At 45.4% G+C, this 15,827-nt stretch overlaps 1 protein-coding gene across 6 annotated transcripts in view; it reads left to right on the forward strand.

Annotated features, from left to right (window-relative positions):
- FRYL (FRY like transcription coactivator) overlaps positions 1-15,827 on the forward strand; it is a 3,055,992-nt gene that overhangs the window by 992,989 nt on the left and 2,047,176 nt on the right. For all 6 annotated transcript variants that reach the window (XM_069631694.1, XM_069631695.1, XM_069631691.1 and 3 more), the window contains one exon: positions 14,706-14,974. In XM_069631694.1, the coding sequence (XP_069487795.1) occupies positions 14,706-14,974 (269 nt within the window). The remainder of the gene's footprint in view (positions 1-14,705; positions 14,975-15,827) is intronic.

Consider the following 15,827-nt stretch of genomic DNA (forward strand, 5'->3'; position numbering starts at 1 on the left):
CATCCCATCGCAGCCTTGTTAGCCCTGACCTTCCAAAACAGTATTGCGTAAGTTTAACAAGTGCAATGGTGTGTTTTTATATGTGTTAGCGGCGATGTCCGCGTGTATCAAAACACGAATGAACGATGGCGGGCGCAGCGGAAAAATCTGACGCACATCACGCCGTTCAACATCCAATCAGTGAACGCTCCACATGTCCGCAAACATGACGCTACTGATTAGCCAATCGGTATCTTGTCCGCGGAGCGAACAGGGAAGGGTGTTCGCAGAGCGGACATAGATATCACTAATTTTTTGAGACATACTTTTTGGTCATTTTAAAGAGAACTACTGGACGGATTGTCACATTTACAAAAGCACGCTTTCGGGACCAAGCTCCTGCTCCTGCTGTAAATTTGTTGAAAATCCGTCCAGCAGTTTGGGCTGTAGATGTGTGCAAACATTTTCCCCCATTCAGTCTATGGGAAAAAAGACGTTTTGGGACCCCCCCTTATAACTTCCCCCCCTGGGCCAAACATCACCAAACTGCAAAAAAATTCACATCAGCGCTAATACCCACTTCATCCGTTTCTAAGGCTGCGCTACAAGCGGCTAAGCCCTCTGCCTCAGCAACCATGGTCACGGCTGATGGAAAAGCCCTCGGAGTCGATCAGAGAAGTCAGTGCTTTTCAACCACTATCGAGTACAGGCTTTTTCCACTGGATGCGGTCGATTTTCAGCACCGATCAGTGTTAGGGAGAATTCTCTTATAGGGCTAATTCCCAAACCTAGTGAGTCCCCCAGCAGCTTTGCTGGATTTGTGGGGTTTGTTTTTTTCTTCTGCTAAGCGTGAGACTCTTTTCCTCCCACTCTTGGGCATGATTTGAGGTATGTCTTTGACTTATTGTGTGCTTATGGGCTATGGGGTCTTTTATTCCATAGGGTATCATCTGTTTTAGTGTATGTGTTACACAACACCCTCAGTGCAGTAACACAGGGGTGTCATAGTGACCCCCAAACATAGACTCCATACCCTGGGACTGACTACTGTCTCCCAGGGCATGTAAAGTCACCATTGGCTTTATTAGTCCAAAATTGTGAACAGAACCAGTACAAACCATCATATTGTGGAAGTACTGGAAGGGGTTAATTAGATTGCCCCTGGGTCTGTTTCCAAGGGGGCACTGTCTAGTCCCCAATGTCGAGTTTCTGGCTGGTGGCAGTGGTTACCACGCGAAATATTCCACCGGAATATTTCCTATGGGATTTTCCCATTGATTTTAAACGCACCACTTTTTGGTGCAATGTTAAAGATACCACTGGTTTATTTATTTAATATAAAATCACCGGTTGGGTCTTTTCGCCAGAACTCTTTTCGAAAAATGGCGTTTGTGTCCGTCTCTATAATTGCAACCAAGGTCGGGCCCTTTGTTCCACTTTTTGGCGGGCTTCTCCACAGAAGCCCTCAAACTGGTGCCACTCTGTCTGGGTTCCACAGGATGTGTGGGTGGGGGAATTGGCACCCTGGACTGTGTTGCCTTAGCAACCCAAGTCGCACTCTGTTCTGATTGGCCCAGTGGTGAGCCGCCCGGCTCACCACTTAGCATGTATGCGTGACAGCTAGGCTGTTGAATGGGGGGTTTTCTTCATAAAAGCAGGGCTTTTTGGGACTGAACTTTCTTTAAATCGCCACAGGACCTAGGAAATCCGAAGAGGGGAGAAGCTGAGCCATCTGCAATGACGACACCACCGGTGGAGCCCTGCTGCAACAACCTCACCACTTTCCCGACGACAAGAGAAGATCTTCTGCTGTAGGAGTCTTCTCCCTTTGAGCTGGTGGGGACAACCAGTTCGCCATTCGCCTTCCAGGACGTCCCTTGGTCGAATCGCCAGTGCCAAGCACCCCAGCGGCCGGATAGCCAAGCTTCATCACTGTGACCGTGAATAAAAGGAACACACCTTTTAACCGAACAAACTCTGCGGCTGGCCTCTTCCGTGGGCAGTGCAACAACTCAGTTTCCTCCTCGACGAGATCTTCTCTTCCCCTGGTCGAAACCACGAACTGCACCCGCTGCCAGGAACAACTGCCACCGCTGGAGCTTCCTCACTCTTTAAGGTACTGTGTTCCGCCTGGACTCCCTTTCTGCGGATTGCTAAAGGTGACCCTTAAATCCTTGGCTTTCCAACTGGGTTGGCCCCCAGACTTTCTAACTTTATCTTTCGCATTAAACGAACCCCATTTGAACATTTCTGCAAAGACTTGAGTGCTTTTTAAACTGTGTGATCTTGGGCACATTTCGCCTTGCTCCATTTAAAGTGGGCCTGGCCTGCGAACTTTGGCTCTACAGTAGACTCTGCCTTCACTAACTTGCTGTGGTCTTAGAAAAGTGTTGGGAACTGTTTTATTTTCATGACCTGCCTTTTTCTCTCCCATTAACTTAATTATTGGAGTGCCATCTAAGTTACGCGCTCACATCTGTTTTTACAAATAGTGGTGTTTTGACCTAGACTTGTCTAATAATTAATAAGGGAGGTGTGTATACTTTTTCTGATTGTGTTTGAACTTGCTTTGATCTATAGTGCTTAGTGGATTTCCTAAAGTGTGTTTTAAATAAATAATTATATACTTTTGATACCAGGCTCTGGTCAGTGTTTGCTTGCTCTACTGTGTTTTAGTCCTATTGTGTATCCTCTGTATACTGCCCTACTCATCTTGAAAGAAGTCTGACTGCTCAGCCACAGCTACCAGGTAAATCTGGGTGGTACAGACTGCTACCAATTGGGTTTACTGCTTACTCCTGTAGTCTTAATCTTCTTGCAGTGTTCCCCAAGGGAACTGCACAGGATTCTGCCTAACAGTCAGGCCGAGGAATATGAAGAGGTCGCCAATCCCATCTTTTTGGGATCAGGCGGTTTCAACCATTTCGAGGACCAAGATAATTTGGTGGCACTTGCTCAGGGTTGACAAGATGCCAGTTGCTTGGACACACCTCCAAACCTTGAGATGCAACAAAAACAGCCTTACACTCACTCTGATGTCAAGTTTAAGCTATTAGTGGCGAAGGTGGTTGACTCCCTCAAGCTCAAGCCGTCTGCCACTCCCCATCCAGGGTATGACCTTAAGGATATCCTGGATGAGGGCCTGGCTATTGAGCACAACATTCCCTTCAATCAGGCCATAGCTGAACCTTTGGCTTCCATCTGGCTAAATCCATGCACTTCGCCCCCGCGAATACCAATATCACGGGGGAAGTACAGGCCGGCAAGAGGGGACCCTTCCACTCAACACACTCTTCCCCAGAAGGGCTGGTAGTTAAGGCTGACACTATATACTTCCGCTAAATTCTGCTACGGTTTGTGGAAGGCTGTCGAGCATGCAGCAGAATAAGTCCTGGAAAGTCCTATTTGGGACGGATTTATACAGCTGGTTGAGGATGGGATGGAAACTGCCAAGCAATCCATACAAACTGGCATGGATATTGCTGACTGTGTCGCTTCATGGGGTCTGCAATATTTATGAGAAGGCAGGCCTATTTTAAACCTTCCGGCTTCTCGCCCAATGTACAAAACCGCCTTCTAGACATGCTTTTTGAGGGGGGAGAATGCTCTTCGGACAGAAGGCGGATGACTCTTTGGAGAAATTTAAGGAGTCTAAAATTGCTGCTAAGTCGCTGGATCTCGCTGTACAGCCGGCTAAGCCGGCCTTCGGTTTTGCCTCTAGAGGTAGAGGCTATGGGAGCTATGTGCCCTATGGCAGGAAAGTACAGCTCCCACAAGCCAGGCAAGGGCAGAGATGTTTCTTGTCTCGGAAGGGGCAGAGGAGCTGCTAAAGGCCGGCAGACAGCAGCTGCGGCTGGGGCGACTGCGCCTTTGAAGCCGCTTTGATATTCCCTTTCCACGACGTACTGGTTGGTGGATGTTTGGCAGGACATTGGTCTCAGTGGCAGGAGATAACCTCTGATGCCTGGGTCCTGCAGTTAATTTGGTGAGCCTATTGTCTGCTCTTAAGAAAACCTCTGAACAGACCCCCATCAACGATCCAACTGGGACAGGAGCTCCAGGAAGAACTGAGAGCCCTGTTGTCGAATGATGCTGTGGAGGAGGTGCCTCCCAATCAGAGAGGGTCGGGCTGATATATTACCAGTATTTCCTGGTACCCAAAAAAGATCTCTGTCCCATTCTGGACCTCAAGGCTCTAAACAAGTTCCTAAGAAAAGACAGATTTAGTATGGCGACGTTGAGAGAAATTCTCCACACTCTCAAACTTCAGGACTGGCTGGTGTCCATATACCTACAGGATGCCTATTTCCATGTGCCCATACATCAGAAGCACAGGAAATTCCTGTGGCTTCTCATTGGGGTAAGCGCTATCAGTTCAAACTGCTGCCCTTTGGGTTGACCTCTGCTCCACGGGTCTTCACCAAGCTGATGGCGATCAGGAGATCCGGAGTCCACGTATTCCCTTACCTTGGCGACTGGCTCATCCGGGGGAAGTCAGCGGGACAGTTTTTGTCTCGCTTGGTAGACGCCAGTCTGCTACTGCACAGGCTGGGCTTCTCCGTGAACCTAAATAAGTCCCACATGACACCAGTCCAAAGGCTCCAGTTCATCGGGGCAGTCCTAGACACTCTGGCAGGGAAGGCCTTCCCTCCCGAGGAGCGAGCCGACAACATATAACAGATGGTCCAGTTGTTTCCCGAAACCACGCCACCTTACCAGCAGCTTCCTTTCTCTGCCTTTTGGGCCTCATGGACTCCTGCATTTTCCTGGTGCCAGAGGCCAGACTGCGCATGAGATCCCATCAGTGGCTCCTAAGAGACCCGTGGTCTCAGTATCTGGGACATATCTCAGATTTTCGGAGGGTGTCCAGCCAGGTAGTTTGCAGATTCGGCTGGTTGTACACACGCAGGAATATTTTGGCTGGGGCAACCTTCTGGCCTCAAGCCCGAGTGGTCACGGATGCGTCCTTGCAGGGTTGGGGCGCTCACTGCAAGGATTTGCAGGTGAGCTGCCTTTGGACTGCATCGGAAGCTAGGTGGCATATCAACAGGCTGGATTTGCGAGCCATCAGGCTATCCCTGAAAGCCTTCACCCCATCGCTCAAGGGGAAGCATGTCCTGATTCTGACGAACACCACGGTGGCCATGCACTACCTGAACCAGCAGAGTGGAGTGCATTCCCAACCCCTCTGCACAGAAGCGATACAACCGTGGTTCAGGTTGCTAGATAATCGGATCTAAAAAAACTGGAAGGAAAAGGTGGGTCACATGGTACAACTCGCTAAATCAGTTAAAGCGAGATAATTGGACATCAGTAAAAGGGACCAAGAAGGGGATAGGCCAGGTCAAGGATAATATAAAAATAGCATATCTTTATTAATCACATATCAAACCGCATAACAAATAGTGCAAAATACATAGTAAAACAGCATATAAATATACAACTCATATTGAATATACACAAATAAAGTGCATGACAACAAATCACCCCCACTGCAGTTGGGGGTAAGAACAGAATAGGAAGTGTCTACTGCTTGTTAAAAAAGAGGAGAGAGGGATAAGTCCCTAGATGTATACCAATAATCACCCTAATATATCAATACATGCACAATCCGAGATTCAATTCCTAGATAAAAATGAGGTAATTCAATGAGTTCTAAATAAATAAATATTTTTTGACAGAGATTAGAATTGTAAAAGTGGTACGTGCAATATTACAAGTTCTATCCAGTCTAATGCTCTGGAATAACACAATTCAATGAAAGTAAATTAAGAATGGTCTGTCAAGCTTGCGATGCAATGGCAATAAAATAACTGCATACAACGCTCTTTACCATTTCAAACTTGATGGCTGATAATCAGATCTCTGCAGTTCATCTGGGGCAGTGAATAGCTTGGCGGATGCTCTGAGCTGGCAGCGCATGGTCTCACATGAGTGGTAAGTGTGCCAGGAAGTCCTGGAAGAGGTCTACGCCCTCTGGGTTACCCCATGAGTGGATTTGTTTGCCACGTAAGCCAACATGATAGGTATGATAGGTTATTTATAACGTACTTAATACCCAGAGGTGTCTAAGTGCAGACCTGGGGTTCGAAGCTGTGTTGCTCCGTGTCGTCTTGCTTCCAAGGTGAGCATGTTGCCCCCGAGCTATCCTCCCGAGATGCACATGATGTCCAAACAGTTTTGCTCGAGGGAATTGCCAGAGAACGGTGCACTGGGGCATACGTTTCTGGTGGATTGGACATTCCCCTCTCCATTACGTGTTCCCTCCGATCCCCGTCATTCCTTGGATTCTTATGAGGTTTAAGAGGTTTCGAGCGACCATGATCTTGATCTCCCCAGATTAGGCGAGGAGGACATGGCACTTGGACCGTTGGATCTGTCCACCTCACTGGTTGCCTCGGCGGCCGGAATGTTTTTAACTAGCTGGTTTACATGCCGTAGTTGCTTTTTAAGGCTAGTTAGCCTCCTTCCGTTTTCATATGCAGCGTTTGAGCACAGGGATAAATTGGGAGGAATCTCTGGTGAGTCCTTAAACGTACTTTTAATAATAGTTCAGACAAACTTTACAGGGATGTAGCCAGGTCGACCCAAGCTGGATTCCATTAGATGTTCACTACTGCTCTTTGTTTCCAATCAATTTTATGATGCACATTTACAATGACAGCTTGTAAACCCTTCATGTTTGTTGGAAGTACCTCAGAGTGTGATATTCAAGAACTAAGTACCGTAATTCGGAATTCCGCAGACTCCGCGACTATCAATGACCCTGCCTCCTGTTTGCATTATGATTCCAGGGGGCCTTCCCTGCTGCCGTATGATTCTCTCTCCCCAACCTCAGCTGGTTTGTCCTTAAAGAGACACACATGGTGCATGTTAAAATTGTCTTCAACCCAGTCTTGGTTTTTATTGCTGTTAAGCATCTCAGACAGTCCCATGTATGCCATCACCGGAGAGGTATTGGGTAGTTTGAGAGGAATGGCAGTCCTTCTCCCCTAATGGGGAGTCTCTACCAGTGAGGTCCCACTTACCCACACCCCCGGAAGGTTCTTTTGGAGTGAGCTCACTCCCTAGCCTCAAAGGGGCAGGCTGTCCCTTGGGGAGAAAGGATAAATTCCCTTGATTAGTCAGTGAACTGTTCCTCCTGCTTTGCTCTTTTTCCCCGGGCTGTTAGATGATTAACTTGGTATCCTGCACCTGCCTCTACAGCCACTTGTAAACAGAAAAATGATCAAGACCAATTTGTACAAATCGAAATAAAGTACACTTCTAAATTAGTGTTTGTAACTCGTAAAACATTAAGAGTAAAACATTACATTTATATTATTTGTTTATTATATTCAAATCGAAAGGTTCACACTTTACACCATATACAAATATTGACAAAACCTGTACACAGATTATTAGAAATATATTGCACAGCTATCATTTCTGGTATCCTATATGTGATAGTGGTTTTGTATGTCAGGTCAGTTGGTTAAATCACATTGAGGCCAAAATATTACGTACTGTCATTAATATGCCTCAAGGGGTACTGTTAGAGGTGATCGGACTGGAGTTCGGGCAGAGTTTGTGTCATTCTATGTGGCAAGTACAGAGGGTTCTTCTCTTTGTAAAAATAATGCAATGTAACTTTAACTCCAATAGCTTGTTAAAATTACTGGGTTCTAAATTGAAAGACAAGGAAACAAACCGATTTGTACTCTAAGTTGATAGTGCTGCCTCATACCTAGAGGGTCTAGGTCCTGATGACGACATTTTGGAGGCGGATCCCAATTAAAAAGGCGGCCAGCGCATGGGATATGTCTTGTAATATTGATGCATTCGCTGTGAAGAAAAAGATATTTGGAATACTCCTCTCGAGTTTTACTGTCTCTAAACCACGTGGGTATCTTGTTAAATTATGCTCAGTTAAACGTAAACGTTTTTATTCTACTACACCAATATATGGAACAAAAAGGTAAACAATATAGGTGTATGCAGAATGTGCCAAAATGCTATTGAATCAAGTCACCCCCTACAGCATGCCCTGCCCTTATAAAGCGATATATAAAAGGGTGGTCGGTCAAAAGGCCCAAAAAAAAATCTCGAATAACAAAAATCCCGAAAAAAAGGCCGAAAAAAAAATCTTTTTTTTTTATATGTATTTTTTGGGCCAGGTAAGTTAAAAAAAAGGGTTAAAATAAAAAAAAATAGAAAAAAGGGGGATTGGGGGGGAGGAACCCCCCCATTTCGAAAAAAAACCGTCATAAAAAAAATTCAATATTTTTTTTTCAGCCTTTTTTTCGAGATTTTTTTTTTTAGATTTATTAATTCGGTATTATGACCATAAACCATATAAAAGGGTATGCAGCTTTTGTTACATAGATAGGAGTGATCAATTTTGGTCTAGATTATATGGGGCGTAATCCATTGTTATTTCGGCGGCTGCATCTATGATTTGGAAGGACATTTTTAAATACTCGGGTGGTGAGAGTTTTGGAATAGGTTCTACAAAGGAGTGCTACTGTGTGAGGGAGTTTTGTTTTGATTATGGATATGTTGCTGCATATGAAAATGTTCTTCATTGTGGTGGGGCTTTGGAAAGTGGGGGGTATTTTCTATGGGGATTTTAATAAGTATCGCGCGAAGTGGAGCGAAAAGTGGAATATTGGACTTGGCAGTTGGCAGTAAACTGTAACAGTAGCTGCGGGAAAACGCTGTTTATTGGATCGAGGAGCATAGCAAACAATCCCTGAAGAAATATTAACACGGTGTCAAAGTCTTATATACACTAATGGGGTTGAGAAGTGTCGACACTCTCCCCCGAACCACAGAAGCCGAATGAAGTCGATCCTCCACCCGTGGTTGGCACACGTACCTGATATATACCAACAGGATACCACGTGGCAGCCAATGGGGGAAAGAGGGTTAGGGGGAGGTTGTGGACGGGGAGGGGGTAATGGGAATACCGGATAGAGGGTTAGGGAAATACCTAATGTGGATAGGATCGGGGAAGTAACAGGAAAAAACCCTACACTGTCTAAAATCTTGGCACAGTAACATATATCATAGTCCTACTTCCAGCACAACCAGAATCCACCTAGTACACACATGGAAGCACTGGAATAATTCTAGTACCCCTTGATACAGGCACTCAGGAACAGACCATGGACTGAACTACATAGAAGCAAGCGAGATGAAACATACATAAGGGATATACTCCCTAACATGAGAAAACATTACACATGGCCCAATGGGCAAGCGTTTGCACACATGTCACAGAAACAAGTTTAAAGTCATAGCACAGGCACGGAACATGTAACATGAACTAAGTTTAACCCTAGCCCCTTTGGACTGTCGTTAATTGCCTCACTCTGCCATCCACAGTTACTTCACTGTGTTTTCGGTAAGACAATGCGCCCCACCAGAGCGCCTCATGCAGACGCCCCTACACTCCAGGCGTTTTGTTCGTAACAGTACTTTTCCGCTAACTAAGCAACATGCGCCTCATGAAATACAGCGTGCGCCAGAACTGCCATATCTGGAGAACTCAGCGGAACCACAAAATAGCACTAACATTGCAGTCGAGGAGTTCAAATAGCATAGAAGGAAAAACACTTAACTTGCGTCCGGGAAGCTCACAAGCCTTCCCGGACGTAATCTTTCATCGCTCGTAGCTGCAGCTTGCGTTTTCCCTTGTCAGTTGCACAAAGACTCTTACAGGACCCAGCCCCGACCTCCGTATGTTTTGTCCGTTGCTGCAGTCCTCCAAGCTGACGCTCTCCTAACGCTCTGGCATGGCTTTGCCCAGTAAACAAAATAAGCCCCACCTGCCTTGCGCCGTTGGCCCCTGATAAGCTGTCCTAATTACTAACAGCTGGCCACACACGCGCACGCCCAGAACTGCAAAAGGTTTCCAGGGCTGCTGGGTAATGTAGTTTTATTGTCTCATAGGCCGTTTCCTGAGCCCTTGCACTTTCTTCCACCTCCTCCAACCCTGATTCCTAACACACGGCTCTGGTTGCCGCAATTGGATCCGTGATTGGCAGTGCCGCTTCAGGTAGCAGGATTAAGGATCTTGGAAGGTGAGGAAAAAGGAACCCGGCAGAGCTGGAGCTGGGCAGCGCCAAGGCTAACAGGTGAGAGCCCAAATACCTGCAAGTAAGATCTAGGGGACTTTTAACTCAAGGGGGTGCGCCTAGTTTGAAAGCGGGAAACTGCGGGGGTTACCCTTTGATCCTGCGTTGCCAGATCAAAAGCAGTGGGTTGAATGCCGTATTAAATGGCCATTGTCATTGGATTGTGGCAAAAACGGGGCGAGGGGCCCCTGCAAAAGAGGGACATTCTTTGTACCTTAAAGGAGGTTAAAGTGCCCAAGAGTGCATTCCTTTGTGAGTTTCTTGGGTTGGTTATAACACAAGGTCACAATATAGTGGCCAAAGAGGCAGGGCTAATCTCAGCAGATCCGTTTTCGGAGGCCAGACAGATCACCTTCTAGCCCTCCTAATATAATCTGATCATCATTAATAAAATGAAGCTGAGAAGGACAGTAGCTCTGGATTTAGCAAATGGAGCAAATTGGAATGGTTCATATGTAGCTCCAATGGTGAGCTCAACAACACTGGGGTCCCCACCCACTGGAGATCAAAGAATCACGCAAATCATGCCGCCGGTGACATAGTAGCATTGGTGCATGGAACCCCGGCGCAAGAGACCGAAATAAAAGCAACTCAAACTGGGAAGACAACCATTGTAAAGCAATGGAGGCGAGGGTTGAAATATATGGTTACAACAAAAAATATCCAAAGGAAGATCAAAGAATACTTTGGAAAAAAGAGACACAAAAGCTCAAATGATGTGGTTGATTTACGAGGGGGGAGTTGGGGCTTGCCAATTTTAAGAGCAGAGGAAGTAAGCAAAAGGTCTGCCAGTTCAAGCCATACTGAAGTCCCGAAGCGGGGAGGACTAACGAGCACAGAAAATGAGGAAGAGGAGCTGGAGACTCATACTGACCTCTTAGAGGATAATGGGGGTATGGATTCGGGGAAATCCGCTTTTGAAGGAGAGAAGGAGAATCCGATAGACCACCAGGCGGACCACTCAACCCTAAAGGCTTTAAGTTTTGTGCTGAACTCATTGGTGTCAGTATTCAAACTGCTAAAAGGGGAGGTTCAAAGCCAAGCCGGAATTCTTCTCGAACTAATGGACGAAGTAGCCACATGTGATTCCTCACTAGTGGGGTTAAAGAATACAATCATCTCTTCCATTACACCTTTGATAAATGACATACGAATTGAAGTGGCTAAGCAGGGCTCAGATATCGCCTCTATCCAGAGACTCCCTGGAAAACAGAAAGGAGGATGCTACGTCATGATCCCAAATCCGAGACCTACTGCAGACCAAGTACCAGCAGTCTGGTCCATAAGAGCCAGAGTTGAGTGAACCAACCGAGAACTCAAATATTTGCAATGATACCCCACTGTCGGAATCAACTTTGGAGGAATTCATGCGATTGGCACATGCGGTGGAGGTCCATGTGCTGGAATCCGGGGAAAGGAGTGTAAGCATTGAAGTTCAGAAAGTTACTGGTGAAACGGGGGTCGTCGCAGATCCGGATTGGATTGTTGCGTGTAACCAAAATGCCAAGAGGAGGTGGAGAACGAAAAGAAAGGAAAGGTGCAAAAGAGTGCCCAGAAAAACATCAAAAAGAATAAGGGGAAAAAAACTAAAAATCAGAAAAACCAAAAAGTCAAAAATGCAGGAATACTTAACTTTGTGAATAACATCAATACAGCGAATATTGAAGTGCAACCAGATATGGCAAAAGAGGTTACCCATAACAAAGTAACAGCTAAGTTAGCAAGTGAGCTGGGGCTACAGACAAATATTCTGCTGACACCAAACAGAGTTCAGGTAGCTGTGAAGATACAACAACAGAGAACAGTTGAAAGTGACCCCAGAATTTTGTGTGAGAGTATAGGGATGTAGACAGAGCACTATTCCAACTCAGGCCAAAACTTTTGTCAAAAAGAGGGGGACATTATAATCCCAAAAATGAAACGCCCCAATTTTCACACAAAATAAGGCATTTAAGAGAAGATCCGTGGCCAAGAGTGTAGACACGGATGCGAGAGGAGCAAAACTGAAAATAGCGCTGATGTTCCTAACTGCCCCGAAGAAAGCAGCAAGCTTAGTTATCGCAAGTGAACCAACTAACTCCAATGAGCTAGCAACCGAAAAGGGAGGAGGAAAGTTCCAGACAATCCAGGGGATATGCAACGGTGCAGGGAAATCGAAAAAGATTGTACGGCATGAAAATGGGTCCACTCTTCAATGGGACAGTAAAATGGCACAAAGGTCACAAAAAGAGGAGGACTGAACCGGTTTTGAAGCTCCTAGACTGTGGTTAAAATCTACATGAAAGAATAATCACTATAAATCCTTAAGCAGAAATACGATCTTAGGAGAGTTCAAGAAAATAAAGAGCTTGTAATTATTTGCTTCGGGGGACATAGACTATATCAAATTCCCTGACTGTAAAAAACGGCTACATGTTTGAATTAGGGTTGAGTTCCACTAGGGCCTATGATGCAATTTTAAAAGCTGCTGGGGCATTAGAAGAACAAAACCTAAAGGTGGTCAAAGATGATGCTGAACTTAACCTGAAGGAGACAACCCTACGGCAAGGGCCTGTACAAACAAACTCCCAGAATCAAGAAAGAAGCTCTAGGAATCGGAGAACAGAGGGCCGTAGAGACATGGTAGAATCTAAGAAGGAAGATAATGTGTTGGCTACCCTCCCCAAAATTCTGGCCCCAGTTCTGACGAGTTATAGGCCTGGGGTCAAGACAACTTTAGTCAGTCTGCCTTGCATGTGGTGAGTTGGAATACGCGGGGCTCCAGCACTTAGAGCCAAAAAAGTTAAAGATCACCTTTCGGGTAAAATGGATATTTTGATTTTCCAGGAAACCTAGATGGTGGATGCGATAGGCAATGGATGGTAAAGCCTTCTATTTCTACCTGCAATTCAAAAACCACTGGGCAGACCAGCAGGTGGACTTTAGATCGCATCTAAAAAGAGCTCAGTGAAGAACGCTAAGGTGATCTTTGAGAACGAAATTGGCATCTTGGCCAGCGCAATCCAACTTAATTTTGACATCCAGAACCCGTGGGTGATGGTGGTAGATGTTTACTGGAAACCGGCTTCTTCCACACTTGAAACATTCTTGGATACGTTAGGGGGCGTATTGTCTATTGTGAAGTCAGACTTTGGTAAGGCTAATATTATTGTGGCAGGGGATCTCAACTGTCTCCAGAGGGGAAGCATGTCCTGACTGACGGACAACACTACCTGAGCAAGCAAGGAGGCGTGCACTCCTGCCCCCTATGCAGAGAGGCGGTGCAGCTATTGGAGAACTGGATATCGGTCTCAGTAGTTCATCTGGCGGGGGCAGAGCACAACAGGAAGTGCAGACAGTTTTGCTTGAGGGAATTCCCAGCCAACTGTACACTGGGGTACGCGTTCCTGGTGGATTGGACCTTCCCTCTCCACTATGCCCCCCCGATATTTCATGGGTTCTGAGGATGTTGGAGAGATTTCGAGCAACCCTGATCTAACCATCTGCCCACTTCTTCAGTTGCCTCGGCAGCCAGATCTCCTAACCCAGTCGGAAGGCCGGGTGCTTCACCGTAGCCTGGAATCCCTTAACCTACATGCAAGGCTCTTGAGGATGAGATCTGATAACTGGGATACCTCTGAGGAGGTGCTCGAGGTGTTGCTGGCTCCACGCACACCATCTACAAGATATTTTTATGCGTGCAGTTGGAGGAGGTTTGAGGCAGGGAGCACGAGATTGACCCTATCTCTTAACCTACCACTCCATTGATGGAGTTCCTTCTGTCACTGGCCTCACCAGGCCTTCAGGTCACCACAGTCAAAGGATATTTTCCATTGGATGCTTATTGTTTTAACTTCTTCTGGAGTTCTCTGTTTTCCTATGCAGCGTGGCGAGCTCAGGGGTTTGGGGGGGGTAGGGGGCTGGGGGGGGGTGGATTGAGGTCTGTGGCAACGTGACTGAGTGTATATAAGACCCCTTGCGATCGAGCACCGAGAATGACGGACAGCCGAGTTGTGGTCCACTACACTGTCGAAATATTTTTGGAAGCAGCGAAGCTGGATGGGATATTTATCAGATGGGGTATCTGTGGGAGAAGAATCCATAGAAATAATATTATGGTAAGTAATTCCTCTTTCTGTTGGATTCTCCTCCCACATCTCACTCATTGCCTTCCCCTTCTGCCCCAGTTATTGGAAGCTTGTACATTCAATTTTACATTCGATCTGCTATTGAGCAGTTGAAATAAAACTTTGTAACTGAGATGACGGAGCATATATGCCTGGTGGCATTGCTTTCGGGCTGTGGAGTCATTAGTGCCGATGGGCGTCTGGCTCTCCCCCTGCTGGAGAAACATTTTCCGAAGACCACTGACACCTGTGAATCTACATACAGGGTGAGGAATCTGTTGGAGGAGAATACATCAGAAAGAAAAATATCAAAGGTATGTAATTGTTTCTTTGAGACTGGGTTTTATATTCAGAAAAAGTAAGGTGATCAGATTTAATTAAAAGTATCTTTTTTTTATTCATTACAGTAAATAATGACGACTTGCTTTGAAATTGTTTGGTTGACCTTACTTGCTCTGACTCCTGTTCTTGATAGTAACACTTTTCTTTTTTCTTTTTTTAGACAACTTTACTCTATTGTCCAAGTGCAATAGATTTACAAACACTAGCAGAGTGGAGCTCGCCCCCTATCAGTCATCAGTTTGATGTTGTAAGTCCATCACACACGTGGATATTTGCTCACATAACCCAGGGTCAAGATCCATGGATATTTAGTCTTTCCAGTTTTCTGAAGCAAGACATTCTCCCAAAACACTGCCCTACAGCTTTGAGCTATGCATGGATGTTTTCTTACACCAGACTTCAACAGTTGTCTCCACAAGTTGACATAAAGTAAGATTTTCCTTTACTTTGAGCTTGTGCAGTATTGAACAGTGTTTTAGTGAACGTACCATTTGTATACATTCGTTAAATTGCATCTTCTCTGCATTACACAATTTACTGCACACATGGGCTACCCTATTTTGTGCTGTGCTTTTGGTGACTGTCGCATTTACCACCATGTTGTGAGTCTTTTTAGTTTTAGTGTGTAGAGGTGGTCTGTAGAGGTGGTACTAAGCACGTGCATAAGAACACTATTGGTATAGAAAGTATGTGGGCGTGGCAATCATTTTCTATTTGGGGAGGGATACCTATAAGGCAGTAACTTTACCATGAGTCCGTTCCCTGTTCTCTTAATCCAACAGCAATATCTTCCTTCAAATACTGCTGTCTGTAAAGTAATTGGTTAATTGCTTGTAATAAGCAATTCTTCGTTTAATAACCAATCATGACTTCAGCCACTTTATTTCTATTTAATAAAGCAGTGAAGCATGGTTACCAGACATTTGGTTGAATGCATTTGATCGAATTACAATATGGTCGAATAAATTTGGTCGAAAAAATGGTCGAATTTTTTTTTTTTTTTTTTTTTTTTGGGCCGTTCCCCCCCCCTCCCAACCCCCATTTTTGGTGTCCCCCCCACAACCCCTATTTTTGGTGTTAAAACACCTTTTTTTTACCTTTTTTTTACCTATACTAGAGCAAAAAAAAATACTTTAAAAAAAAATGTGACCTTTTTTTTTCGACCAAATTGATTCGACCAATTTGTCATTCGATCAAATATATTCGACCATTTGACTGGACAGCGTGAAGCATACAGCCCTTCGTAAATTACTTACCTTGTTTCCTCTTTGTATAGAAAAGG

This window comes from Ambystoma mexicanum, chromosome 6q (assembly GCF_040938575.1).
Source record: "Ambystoma mexicanum isolate Mex_15411 chromosome 6q, UKY_AmexF1_1, whole genome shotgun sequence".
Classification (NCBI taxonomy): domain Eukaryota; kingdom Metazoa; phylum Chordata; class Amphibia; order Caudata; family Ambystomatidae; genus Ambystoma; species Ambystoma mexicanum.